Source organism: Trachypithecus francoisi, unplaced genomic scaffold (assembly GCF_009764315.1).
Source record: "Trachypithecus francoisi isolate TF-2019V2 unplaced genomic scaffold, Tfra_2.0 Lachesis_group13, whole genome shotgun sequence".
NCBI lineage: Eukaryota > Metazoa > Chordata > Mammalia > Primates > Cercopithecidae > Trachypithecus > Trachypithecus francoisi.
In genome coordinates this window covers 76335740-76349914 of record NW_022681458.1, presented here as the reverse complement: position 1 = coordinate 76349914, position 14175 = coordinate 76335740, and the positions used below count along the sequence as shown (strand labels likewise).

Sequence of the window (14175 nt, the reverse complement as noted above, 5' to 3'; positions counted from 1 at the left end):
TATAACATACTTAATAAGTGTCTACCGGGCAAATAAACTATATATCTGTATAATGAAAGAGTTGAAAGTACTACTATTCTGAGGATCAGAGAAACTTGAGTTTGAATCACAATCACTGGTTTTATGGACTTTAATCAATTATCCCAACCTCCTTAGGCTTTAGGTTTCTAATTCGTAAAATGGTTCTTACTTCACATCCTTGTTATAAGGACTGAACAAGATAACACATGAATATTGTTTGGCGTGTGCTTATTTGATAAATGGTAACAATTTCCATCACAGTATCGTATTGTTTGTAATAGGTGTAATTATTGATTTTTGACTACCAAAAATGTGCCAGGCATCAAAACTAGGACTTGAAAAATAAGATAGTGAACATAATAGACTTAGTATCTGCCCTCATCAGTTCACAATCAAATGGAGGATACAGAGAAGCAATCGCCACACACTGTAATAGTAGTAGTATAGAGTATATTGAGATCACTACCTCGCTCAGTCTAGGAAGGACAGGGTAGAATAAAGTGACATTTGGCATAAGAAGGATATGGTGGGTCAGGATGAGTCAGGTGAAGCAGGATGGAGTAAGAGAGTATTCCTGTCAGAGAAAAAAGGTACAAAGATGAAAACTGATAAAGCGTGGGGAATTCCATTGAATGAAAGATTAGCATAACTGGGTGGGGAAGTGTGAGGTGTACTATTCCATGATACTGAAAGGGTCAGCTTTGGTCAGTTTTGCAGGGACTTGTAGCCATGTTAAGTAGTATAGACTCCATACTGTGAGCAATGGGCAACTCCTGAAAGGTTAGAGAGGACAGAACTGTTACCGGATTTGCATTTTAGAAAGACCATCTATTGTTTTGTCAAGACTATGCTAGTGAGGAGAGACCCATGTGGAGGCTGTAGCAGTAAAACTGGACGATGATGGAGGTCTGACACTGGGTAAAAGCCTTGGGGATGCAGAGAGGTGGACAAAGATATGCAGCCTTGGCAGTCCCTAGTGATCGATTAGAAGTAATGGAGAAGGACCTTGGGTTCCATGGATAGTACTCTTCACAGAGAGTAGTTGCCATCTCTTAGAGACTATGTGCTTAGGTTGGGGATTGTCATATGTTCCTTAACCCATATAAGGTAAGATAAAAGTATTAAATGGAAAAATATCAGCAAAGCAGCAAGTATATTTAAAAATGTATATATCGGTGATATAATTGGGGGAAAAATGGAAATCTAGAAGTAACTGCCCATCATCTATTTATTCATTCATTTAATAAATATGTTATATGTGCTGTGGACTTAAAGGAAGACAGGGTTAGTGTTTTTCCTGTTCTCAAGACCTCATAAGCTAATGATGCATCATAGCAGTTCTTCCTAATGGTTTGGAAGACTCTTCCAGCAGCTTTAAACTCAGAAGGGGATGCTCCTTAAGCACAACCATCACACTCTGGGAGACTGAGTGCTCTGTAAGTACAGTTAGACTTTCACAGATCAGTGTGGAATACAGAAGCAGATCAGCCTAAAGTGCAGGCCAGTTCCAGAGGAACAGGACCTTTCAGGACTAAGCAGGAGGGCTCTGAAACACTCCAGACTATGCTGTTAACCTGTGCCCAATGTGCAGTGATTGGAAGTTAACACCAAATCTATAGTTGACATCTGTACCTAGTTCTTCAACAAATAGTATTATTTTATTTCAGAACTATCCCAAAGAAAGTACATTTTCAGACACTATTAAGATTTAGTGTAGTGGTTAAGAGTGTGACTATGGAGCAGACTGCCTGGATTCTAGTCTAGGACCAACCACGTACTATTTGTGTAACTTTGGCAAGTTTTCCTTTGTTGAAAATATGTTTATTTTTCTCATCTTAAGGCTGGAATAACAGTGTGTCTTATGGCATAAAGACTGAATGAGACAATATATGCCCTCCAATAGTACTTTGTCCATGGTGAACATTTAACAATAGCTGTTATTAACATAACCTGAATTACAAGGACCTCACTGACATTTTTACTCATTATTCTAGAGCTCACTCATCACAAAAACAAGTATATTTCTTTTATAATTACTTTAGTAATATGCCATTTTTGTTCCCCAAAGTATAACTTTAATAACTCAATTTATTTAAAAATTTTTATTTAAATGGAATTATAGTAGTAATTTTCTTGACATCACCTTACACTTTTGAACATTTTTAACTTCCAAATAGCTTTTAGAGCTTCATAACATTTCTATAAGCATCATAGGACAGATACCTCATTTAATAAATTAGGAAACGGGGTAATATAGATTTAGCGATTTGCTCATAGTAGAGTTAAGGCTTACAGGCTCTTAATCTAGTATCCATATAAATCAACCAAAACGCAAAAAATTATTGGGCAACTGTTATGTACCCAGCATTGTGGTAGGTACTTCAGAGGATAAAAATGTTTTTACTATCCATAACCAAAATAAATTTACTTTCTATTTGGGGAGAGAAGATTTTGTATTGTCTTTTGCATACTCTTGGCAGTTTTGCCCAGCCTTCAAAGCTCTCTCAGATCTGTCCAAGTCAACATTCTTTATTATTAATGTTCAATAAAAATTCACATTTCTAGCTTATCATTATTCCTATTATGGCATGAGTCAAGAAATTTTCTGAGGTTTAAAAAAACAATTCCTCAAATTACTTGAATGTACTTTGAAGGATGAAGTTTCTTAGGACTTAAAGAGAGGATGCAATGTGACTCATACTATTCCCTTTCTTCTTTTGGAGGCCAATAGGAGGAAGGTGTAGGAAAAACAGCCCTTAGTTTGCTCTGGAATGGAGGATACTTAGGTGTGACTTCACCACAGATGTAAGAGGCAAAATAAATATGAAGTTCCAGCTCAGCACATCTCTTCATACCAGTCTATTCTTGCTTCCTGGAAACCGAGACTCCTTACCTACATCTCATCCTCAGCTCCTGTGATTTATGCCCCAGGAATTCCAAATGACTAACTGTCTCCAAATACACCCTCTTGCTTCCTGTCTTTAGGTTTCTGCATGTTAATATTTCCTGATTGGAATGCCCCTTAGAAAAGTAATTTTCTTAAATATTTTAAGGAGCTTACCATATCAAGAATGTAATCAAAACAATTTAAAAATATACAGAAAATATAAAATGTATCACCATTCCCAGATAAACTTATAAAACAATTTATTACAGAGAGCAAAAGGCAAACAACAAAAAAAGACAAACAGTGGAATATGTTATGAGTAGTAATTCTTGTAAGAAAACTTACCTGGAACAGGGTGGCATGCAACTGGTAATACTAATAATGATGATTTATCAAATATTCTATATTAGGCACTGTGCTAAGTACTTCATATTTATTATCTCATTTAATATTCTGCCCCCAAAATGCAGTCAGTAACATTATGCACGTTTTTGAGATGAGGAAACTGATTATTAGATAGGTAAAGTCACACAGTAAGCAGCTAAAATGAAATTATATAACCCAGTATCTAGCTCCAGAGTATAAGCATTTACCAACTTTATAACTGTGGCCTCACATGTCTAAAAACAAATGTTCAGTGTATGAATAATAAACAGTGGGCACTTGTAATTTTATCACAAAGCATTAATATAATTTTGGAGGTATTATAATGATGCATTGCAGATAAGTCATTACTGGAATTCGGGAATGGAAACAATAACATGTTCAAATGAAACTAGTCTAACAGAGGCCACGGAAGGTAACATTTTTGCATTAGTAACATATGTCTCAATATGAAAATTCATACTTAAAGGTTGAAAGTCACACACACACAGATGCTCCTCAACTTACTATGGGGCGAACTCATGATAAACCCATTATAAAGTCGAATCATTAAGTCAAATCATTGTAAGTCAGGGTCCAACTGTAAATACACACACAAACACACACACACACACACACACACACACACACAGAGAGAGAGAGAGAAAGAGAGAGAAGCAGAGAGAGAGAAAATCATGCCTTATAGCTTATTAGTACACTCCATTATCTAATCTCCCTGGCATATGATAACTGCTAAATAAATGAAAATAGGCAAAAAGAATAAAGGCTAAAACAAAAAGAATCAAAATGATGAGATTAATGTACTACACGCAGCAATCCTAACGTGGAACAAAGACTCTTCATCTATTGGGGCATCTGCTGTCAGCTTAATTCCTCTAAAAGCAGAATATCGCATAATTTGTGCCTTACTTTGATGAACACAATACAGTATGAGACTGATGAAGCAATGAGGGCAAACAATATTGTGTGGGTTTATTTCTGACCAAGAAGAAAGGAATTGTGAAGTAAAAGTGCCAGGAAATTTGATACAATATGGTAATCTGTAAAAGAACATAAAAAGAAAGCCAGATTCAAAAATGAATAAAAGAAATTGAAATGCATCATTAGGGGATAAATAGAAGTTTCAGTATTTAATTACAAAATTTCATCTGGATGAGATACAACTGCATTTCAACAGCAATTCATGTGGAAAAGATGAGAGATTATTACTTTCTTAGAAGGCTGGTGTAAAGTGACAAGGTAACATGGCTAACAAAAACAAAAACAACAAAACCTAACTCAAGTGAATCTTGAATCAAGAGAAAAATTTGGTCCACAATAATTGGAATTAAAATGACAATCTCAAGTATGCCCTAATCAGAGAAAGTATTTATGAGAGCCCTTCAAAATGGTTTTATTAACAAGAGTTGAACGAGCTGGAAAAGTTTGATCTGAGTGTCTACTTTGTACCAAACATGTTTAAGTAGGTCACCACATAAAAGGAGAGACATGCATGCATATAAGTAGCTATCCTAAAATATGATAGTACTTTGTAAGATGCATGAGTCAAGAAGATGCATTATTTATTACTATGCTCTATGCCTTGTATCTCTGGGAACCAAAAAAGAAAGCAATCTGTTCTGCCTAGGGTTGGGAAGGCTTCATTACCACTGCCTTCAAAAAGCTGAAACAGTGTTTCTGAAGCTTAAGAACTCCTGAACTTCAGACACTATGCCCATGAACCAAGTGGGTGCATTCTAATTAGACAAGCAACACATTAAAGTTCAGCACAGGCGGCAAAAGCTTCATTTACCAGGACTTCTCCCTATGACATGAAATGTGCTCTAACGTTATTCTATTCAATTTCATTGGCTGGGTGCAGTAGCTCACACCTATATTCCCAGCACTTTGGGAGGCCGATGTGGGCGGATCACTATTTCATTAAAAAACAACAACAACAACAAAAAAAAAACTGGCCTATTAAGGGGATTTCTCAAGTCTAACTAAACTATGACGCACAATTTGAGAAGCACCACATTAAATTATCTCTAAAGCTTCTATTACCCTAATATTTAAAATTTCAATGTTCCAAGATATAAAATGCCATGAAGTAGAAAGAAACAGAACTACCCCTGGTGCTTCAGTAGATAGTTGCTTTACAAAAAGGTTAGTGTTGGCCGGGCGCGGTGGCTCAAGCCTGTAATCCCAGCACTTTGGGAGGCCGAGACGAGCGAATCACGAGGTCAGGAGATCGAGATCATCCTGGCTAACACGGTGAAACCCCGTCTCTACTAAAAAAAAAAAATACAAAAACCTAGCTGGGCGAGGTGGCGGGCGCCTGTAGTTCCAGCTACTCGGGAGGCTGAGGCAGGAGAATGGCGTAAACCCAGGAGGCGGAGCTTGCAGTGAGCTGAGATCCGGCCACTGCACTCCAGCCTGGGCGACAGAGCGAGACTCCGTCTCAAAAAAAAAAAAAAAAAAAAAAAAGGTTAGTGTTTCTTTTAGCCTTGATCAATATACAAAAACAGTAAGAGTATGAATCATGTCAAATTTTTATAGAAAATGTATATCTTATGGATGGTCTTTGTAATAAAATAGTGTTTTTCCTTTTTAATATAACAGATAGCATATGGTAGCCATTAGTCTTCATCAAATGCTAAATGTAGGTCTAAAGATTCAAGACAAAGGAAACCAGACTAGGCTATTACTAAATTTATTTTAACAGAAGTTCAGAATCAATTTTATAAATACAAAGACAACAATTTTTCCAAAACTTGGCCTTCATCTGATTCCTTAGGAAAACTCAAATAAACAAAGTCTGAACTGACATAACATTCAAATTAAAAATTTTGTAAAAAAGTCCACAATATTTGATAAAAACAGTCTATTTTTTTTGTACTGAATCTATTTGCATAGACATAGAAATGTGACAGGATCTATCTACTATTACGTCTCTGCACTATATTTCTTTCCCTTCTCTTATCTCACAAATGTGAACTAAGCAACTCTAATGCTAGGGTCAAGGCAGCTGCTTCCAGCTCCAATATTAGCCCCATACTCCTACAAGTGGAGGATGACCGAGATTATTCAGAGACTCATTATAAATACTTGAAGCGTCTTTCAAGGGATATAGTCAATAAATCAAAAGAATGTCACATACCTGTGGTATCTTCCATGGACAACCATCAAAATGCAATGGACATGGTGATATCTAATAGAATTATATCTCTAATAAAATGTCTTTAATGTACTCAATCCTTTAAAATATTTAGACTATACAGCCTGAAAGGTGTATTTAGACTATACACCCTGCTGTTTTTGAGATTTCCAAATACTAAATGGGAAGTAAAGGTGCTTTATCCTAGACTTCTTGTTAATTATCTTATATATCCGTAGACTTTTAACTTAATATTTTAAAGTAGGTTGCTATGGATTAAGTTTTGTCTCCACAAAATTCATATGCTGAAGCTCTAACCCTCAATATGACTGTATTTGGGGATAGGGCCTGCAAGGTGGTGATAAAGGTTAAATGAGGTCATACAGGCTGGACTTTATTCTGATAGGGCTGGTGCTCTTGTAAGAAGAAGAATAAACACCAGAGTTCTCTCTCTTTCCATGTACGTGCATTGAGGACAGGCCATGTGAGGACACAGCAAGGAGGTGTCTGTCTGCAACCCAAGGAGTGAGCCCTCACTAGACATTGGCCCTGCTCGTATTTTGATCTTGGACTTTCCAGTTTCTGGACTGTGAGAAAAGAAATTTTGGTTGTTTAAGCCACCCAGTTATAGTATAGTGCTATGGCAGTCCAAACAGGCTAATGCATAGGGCAGTGTAATTTTAGTTGAAGAAGCTACAAGAATATTTCTTGTTGCTAAGTTATCTTCAATGTACATGAGCCAATGTGATGCAACAAACAATAAACAGAACTTGTAAATAAGGGCTCTAAGTTCAACTCTCGGCACTCCCCTCACTAGTTATGGGACCTAATGCTCCCTGAGCTAATTTTCTTATCTGAAAAGTTAACATAGTAACATATTTCTTTCCAGGTTATTGTAAGGATTAAATCTGATGATGTTTGTCTATTTGTTGAATCGTTCATTCATTCATCTAACAAATATCCATTACTAAGGATGAGAAAACTCACACATATACTGTATTACCCTTTAATTTATCAATCATTTGCTTGAGTTAAATCTTTTGTTCTTTAGTGAAATAAAATTTTACATGATGTCAAAAAATCTATATGAATGGGAAAAAATTTTTGCAACCTACTCATCTGACAAAGGGCTAATATCCAGAATCTACAAAGAACTCAAACAAATATACAAGAAAAAAACAAACAACCCCATCAAAAAGTGGGGAAAGGATATGAACAGACATTTCTCAAAAGAAGACATCCATACAGCCAACAGACACATGAAAAAATGCTCATCATCACTCGCCATCAGAGAAATGCAAATCAAAACCACAATGAGATACCATCTCACACCAGTTAGAATGGCAATCATTAAGAAGTCAGGAAACAACAGGTGTTGGAGAGGATGTGGAGAAATAGGAACACTTTTACACTGTTGGTGGGATTGTAAACTAGTTCAACCATTATGGAAAACAGTATGGCGATTCCTCAAGGATCTAGAACTAGATGTACCATATGACCCAGCCATCCCACTACTGGGTATATACCCAAAGGATTATAAATTACTCTACTACAAAGACACATGCACACGTATGTTTATTGCGGCACTATTCACAATAGCAAAGACTTGGAATCAACCCAAATGTCCATCTGTGACAGACTGGATTAAGAAAATGTGGCACATATACACCATGGAATACTATGCAGCCATCAAAAAGGATGAGTTTGCGTCCTTTGTAGGGACATGGATGCAGCTGGAAACCATCATTCTTAGCAAACTATCACAAGAAGAGAAAACCAAACACCGCATGTTCTCACTCATAGGTGGGAACTGAACAATGAGATCACTTGGACTCGGGAAGGGGAACATCACACACTGGGGCCTATCATGGGGAGGGGGGAGGAGGGAGGGATTGTATTGGGGAGTTATACATGATATAAACGTCATGCACATGTACCCTAGAACTTAAAGTATAATAAAAAAAAAAATCTATATGGAAAATATATAATAAGAAATACAGGCAATATAATACATGTATTGTAAATGTTCCTCAACTTACAATGAGGTTAGCTCCTGATAAACTCGTGAGTTGAAAATATTGTACATCAAAACTCATTTAATACACCTAATTACCAAACTTTATAGCTTACCCTAGTCTACTTTAAACATGCTCAGAATGTTTAGATTAGCCTACAGTTGGGCAAGATCATCTAAAGAAAAGCATAATTTATAATAAACTGTTGCATACTTCATGTAATTTACTGAATACAGTATACTGTATGGTGAATATTGGTTGCTTATCTTTGTAATCATGTGGTTGACTGGGAGCTGCAGCTTGCTGCCACTGCCCAGCATAATGAGGGTATATTGTACCACAAATTGCTAGCCTGGGAAAAGATCAAAATTCAAAATTTGAAGCATGGTTTCTAGTGAATGGATATTGTTTTTGTATTATCATAAAGTAAAATATCTTAAGTCAAAACATCATTAAACTGAGGATCATCTGTATGTGTGTATATGTATATATATATATATGTATTCATACCTTCACACATCTATAGAATCTTACCTCTTTGCTTTCTTCCAGATCCGATTCACTACTAAAGTCTTCCGTGTTTAAATTTTCAAAGTCAGATTCTCCTACAGCAATTGGTACAGTCACAGTAAGACTGGGATTGTTTATGAATGACATGTAATCACTTTCATCAATAATGTACTTTTCAACACTGCTGCCAGTTCCTATACCACTTGTAGTTCCATTTACATCTTTAAGATAGTCAAGATCTTTCCCAATTTCTGTTGTATGATTGGACATACAACTGTCTTTCTTGTTGTTTAGATCATCAAGTGGTTTAATTTCATCTAAAATCTTTTGTTTCCTAATGAAGGACTGTTGAATAAATTCATATATTTTTCTTTTCACATAAGCTACTCCTTTGTGCATCCTATCCACAGCAATTTGGAGATTGTTCATTTCATTATCATCATCAGTGGCTGCAAGGTTGTCTGCACTAAATGAGCTCAGAAGCAAGGCCAGAAAGAGATTCAGGACCTTTAAAACAACAAAAACATGATTATAATTTTACACCAATGTAGGGAAGAGCAGATTACAATCACTTATTCTTTTAAGTGCAGAAGAAACTCTAAGTTCTAAAACTTGATGAGAAGGAAACACCACAGTATAGTGATTAGAAGATGGGTGATCTGAATTTGTGACTGGCTCAATAGCACATCCTTGGACAAAGACATGATTTCTATTGCTCTCAAGTTCTACCATTTGTAAAGTGAAATTGAATGAGCTAATCTAAGGTTTTGCTAACTCTAAAATTTATGAGTAAAAGAAGACAGGTTTATATAGGTACTATACAAGAATTCTTAAAAATCACTAATGTTTCCAATTATGCATGTAAATGCATTCTATAATTTTTTGATAAACAAAGATATTAAATTGGATGTTAATTGAAAAATAACTATTATGACTCAGAATGAAGATCAGGAGCTTAACATAGGCATTGACACTTGTTTTCTTAATCTATTATATTTCTCATACTTCATTGTTGACTAAGTAGAGATGTTTATGAATAATCTCTCATATTTCCATGAGACTGGCACATGAATGTACATACCTTTAGAATATTTTATATATTTCTATACTATAAACAGTAACACTCCAAATTTAAGAGAGATAAAGATTGATCAGTTACTCTATTAGGGTAATTTCAGGCATCATTAGCTATTCGAGAACTGACAAACTCAGGTTAGCTAGTACATCTGCCATATGACATAGAGTGATTGAATATCATATGCTACAATGAGGCAAAGAAATGGCACAATCATTATGAACACTTAAAGACACCACTTTTTAGTCCTGATCTGGATGGTAATTTTGCTCTTTCTCTCTCCACTATTTTTAGACTTCTCTCTTCCTTGGCTCTGAATTTATAAAATGGTCCCAGCACATCCTTTTAGGCTTGTCTTCAATATTATACTCTACTGTAATTCACATAAAAATGTGGTGGAGTGACTGACGAAATAGAATTTGGTATAAAAAATGTAGGGGCACTGCTATATTGCTGTGTTGTTAAAGTGATAATATATCCAAGGTAATGGACTTTTAAACTAATAATCATAGTTTGTTTTTCTTTTTGACAGAACAGTCACCATTCCATTATACTCTTAACATATTTCTGAAATGCGTATCTTAAGTGGGTACATACCACTAGGTTTCCAATCACCATGACCATCATGAAGACAGTAAGGCACATGGCTTGACCAGCAACCTCCATACAGTCCCACATGGTCTCTATCCACTCCCCACACAGCACGCGGAACACAATCAGGAAGGAGTGGAAGAAGTCATTCATGTGCCAGCGTGGGAGTTGACAATCACTGGCGATCTTGCAGACACAATCTTTGTAGCTTTTACCAAAGAGCTGCATGCCAACCACGGCAAAAATGAAGACGATGATGGCCAACACAAGGGTTAAATTTCCCAGAGCCCCCACGGAATTGCCAATAATCTTTATTAGCATATTTAACGTTGGCCAAGATTTTGCCAACTTGAAAACTCGCAGCTGGAAAATAAAATATTAATATATATTTGTATGATTCCTAAAAGCATTATATGTATTGAGCTTTACCTAGAAATGGTAATTAGAATTCAATATCTTACAATATCTGATCTGCCCTAACTCTCTCAGGCTCATGGCTAATTTTTGGACTCCCTAGGAAAAGCTGGATTTTCCATATTTTGACCATGTAGATCATTTTCTCTGACAGTGAATTATTTTTCTTTCCTTTTCTTTTTTTTTCTTTTGTCACCCAGGTGGGAGTGCAGAGGGAGTGATCTCAGCTCACTGCAACCTACGCCTCCCAGGTTAAAGTGATCCTCCTGCTCCAACCTCCCAAGTAGCTGGGACTACAGGCACGTGCCACCACAGCTGGTTAAATATATACATATATACACGTATATGTGTGTGTATAGATATAAATATATACATATGTATAGATATAAATATATACATATGTATAGATACAAATATATACATATATAGATATATACATATATATGCATATATAAGTGTATATATGTATGTATTTACATATATATACTAGAGACGGAGTTTCACCATGTTGGCCAGGCTGGTCTCGAACTCCTGACCTCAAGTGATCCACCTGCCTCAGTCTCCCAAAGTGCTAGGATTACAGGCGTGAGCCACCAAGCCAGGCCTCTTATAGTGAATTTTTAATGAGTACTTGGAATCCAACTCTTCTTAATTTGTTTTATAAAGGTGGTTCTAAGACCGGACATTATAATATTAACATCTGAATCTGAAATATCTCTGCTGAAAGATATTAATTTGCCAATAGTGTACAAAGTAACATCATACTGAGCCCTGATATAAGTAGAGAAAAATGTTCATTATTCATTAATGTTCCTTAGGGGTATTCACGTAGCTACATGCACCTGCACTGAAAAACTTGGAATATTTCCCATGATTCTACAATTATTTTCCTGACTTGTAAGGATATATGTGTAAATTAATGGGCATGTTTAGTAATCCCACAGACTTTCTCTCCTTTGACTTTTGCAAGATGCATATTTTCCAGAGACAGAATTAGAGAAAGTTTCTGCATGAACATCTTACATCAGATTTTCATCCACTGCTACAAAGGGCTATATATATTTTCAAGTTGCTATTAAAAGATGATGCATTTTCATTAAAAATATTTTCTTAGGTCTAGAAATATTAACTGTGATAGTCTCCAGAAGCAGTACTTAATGCAAACAGCAACTGAGTAATACATTAACCTTTACATAACTATGTTCTTTGAAATAAAGGTTTTTGTAAATAATTGAGAATTTTTTTTCCACATAGGAAAAGTTTTTGACAATGGAAATGTTACAGAAAAACTTAGAATGCTAAGGGCTGTGTGGCAAAAAAACTATGACATTGTTAGGCAAGAACCCTGATGGTTAGAAAGGTTTTTGTGCTTTTTATTTTTATTTTTATTTATTTTTATTTTTTTACCAATCGAAATGAACGGAGAACAGATAATCCTTCCACATTGGCGAGTCCAAGTTCTACCAGGCTAAGCGTCACAATAAAACCATCAAAGATATTCCAGCCTTCTTGGAAATAATAGTAAGGATCCATGGCAATAATTTTCAGAAACATTTCTGCTGTAAAGATCCCAGTGAAAACCTAAGATCAAAACAAAATTACTCTAATTCCACCAGATAATGATAATGTACATGACATAAGATTTGCCCTTAGAACATAATGCTTATGCTATTTTCCCACAGTGATTCTATTACTAACTTAAATTTGTATGGAAATTTGTAGTTGATGAAAGACTCTCATATACATTATTTAATTTTATCCTTGTGGAAACGCTAAGTAGATAATGCAAACACAATTATTACTTTACAGATAAGGAAACTAAGGTCTTCAGATGGGTGAAATGACTTGCTTGATATTATGCAGCAAGAAAATGGCAAAACTAGGATATCAGTACAAGTCATCTATTTTTTTTTTTTTTTTTTCTCAGATGGAGTGTCACTCTGTCGCCCAGTCTGGAGTGCAGTGCTGCGATCTCGGCTCACTGCAAGCTCCGCCTCCTGGGTTCACGCCATTCTCCTGCCTCAGCCTCCTGAGTAGCTGGGACTACAGGCGCCCACCACCATACCCGGCTAATTTTTTGTATTTTTAGTAGAGACAGGGTTTCACTGTGTTAGCCAGGATGGTCTCGATCTCCTGACGTTGTGATCCGCCCGCCTTGGCCTCCCAAAGTGCTGGAATTACAGGCGTGAGCCACCGCGCCCGGCCCAAGTCATCTATTTTTAACAGTGCTCTTTCCATTATACCAAACTACCTTTTTCTCCAGATTTCATATAACACAAGTACTGACAACATTTTGCCCATGAGCAGTTTTATTTCTCTATAAGCTTATTTCTATTTCCCTCAAATCAGAGTTATACATTCTTATCTGTTATTATACTAGGTGCATTACTATTGTCATTCTTTGTTATGCACATGAAAAAATAAATTTACTTCTGTAGCATAAATAGTAGAACTTCAAAAATATAACTAATAAAATGTCAGTTGTTATATATGATGTTTCTGCTTTCTACCATCAAAAATCCTAAACTTCAAACCAAATATTATGGAAAATGCATATATTACTTTAGATAGCTCTTTCCTTCAGCAAATAAAAGCTAATATTCTTAAGTTGAGTTGACTGGCAAACATTTTAATAATTTATGTTTTTGAAGCACAAAAAGGAAAAATTAAGTGGCAACCTTCACCAAAAATGACCTTCGTAATCATATAATACACAAAATGTACTGGAGGTTTTAAATAGTTCATGGTTTTGATATGGAATAGATGGATAAACAATACATGTACTACTTAGATCCTGGAAAAATAAAAGCTGGAGACATTTTTGAGTTGTTAAATTATTTCTTGCAATGATGATGACTAAGAAGGATAAAAGAGATCCACAATTTTATTTTAACCTTCTACAGTAAGGGAAATTGTAATAATATCTCAAAAAGTGTGTTCTTAAACTATGAGCTACTTCTGGATCTTGAAAAGTTATAAATATTGCTGTTGACTTTTCAAGTAGTGCTGTAGGCCTATGCCTTTTTCAGTTTTTGTGAGCACATTAAGGTCATTATTTTTGGCAAAAAGTAGAGTATAGCCAGCTAGATATAATTGGCATTTTGTGGGGGCCAGGAAGCATGAAGGGTGGTTGAAAGACTGC

General features: G+C 35.7%; 1 protein-coding gene across 1 annotated transcript in view; it reads right to left on the bottom strand.

Annotated features, from left to right (window-relative positions):
* Positions 1–14175, bottom strand: part of LOC117094914 (sodium channel protein type 1 subunit alpha) — an 85102-nt gene that overhangs the window by 37980 nt on the left and 32947 nt on the right. The window contains exons 14-16 of the mRNA XM_033231250.1: positions 12441–12614; positions 10626–10982; positions 8978–9460 (exon numbers count right to left, since the gene is read on the bottom strand). Coding sequence (XP_033087141.1) covers positions 8978–9460; positions 10626–10982; positions 12441–12614 — 1014 coding nt within the window. The remainder of the gene's footprint in view (positions 1–8977; positions 9461–10625; positions 10983–12440; positions 12615–14175) is intronic.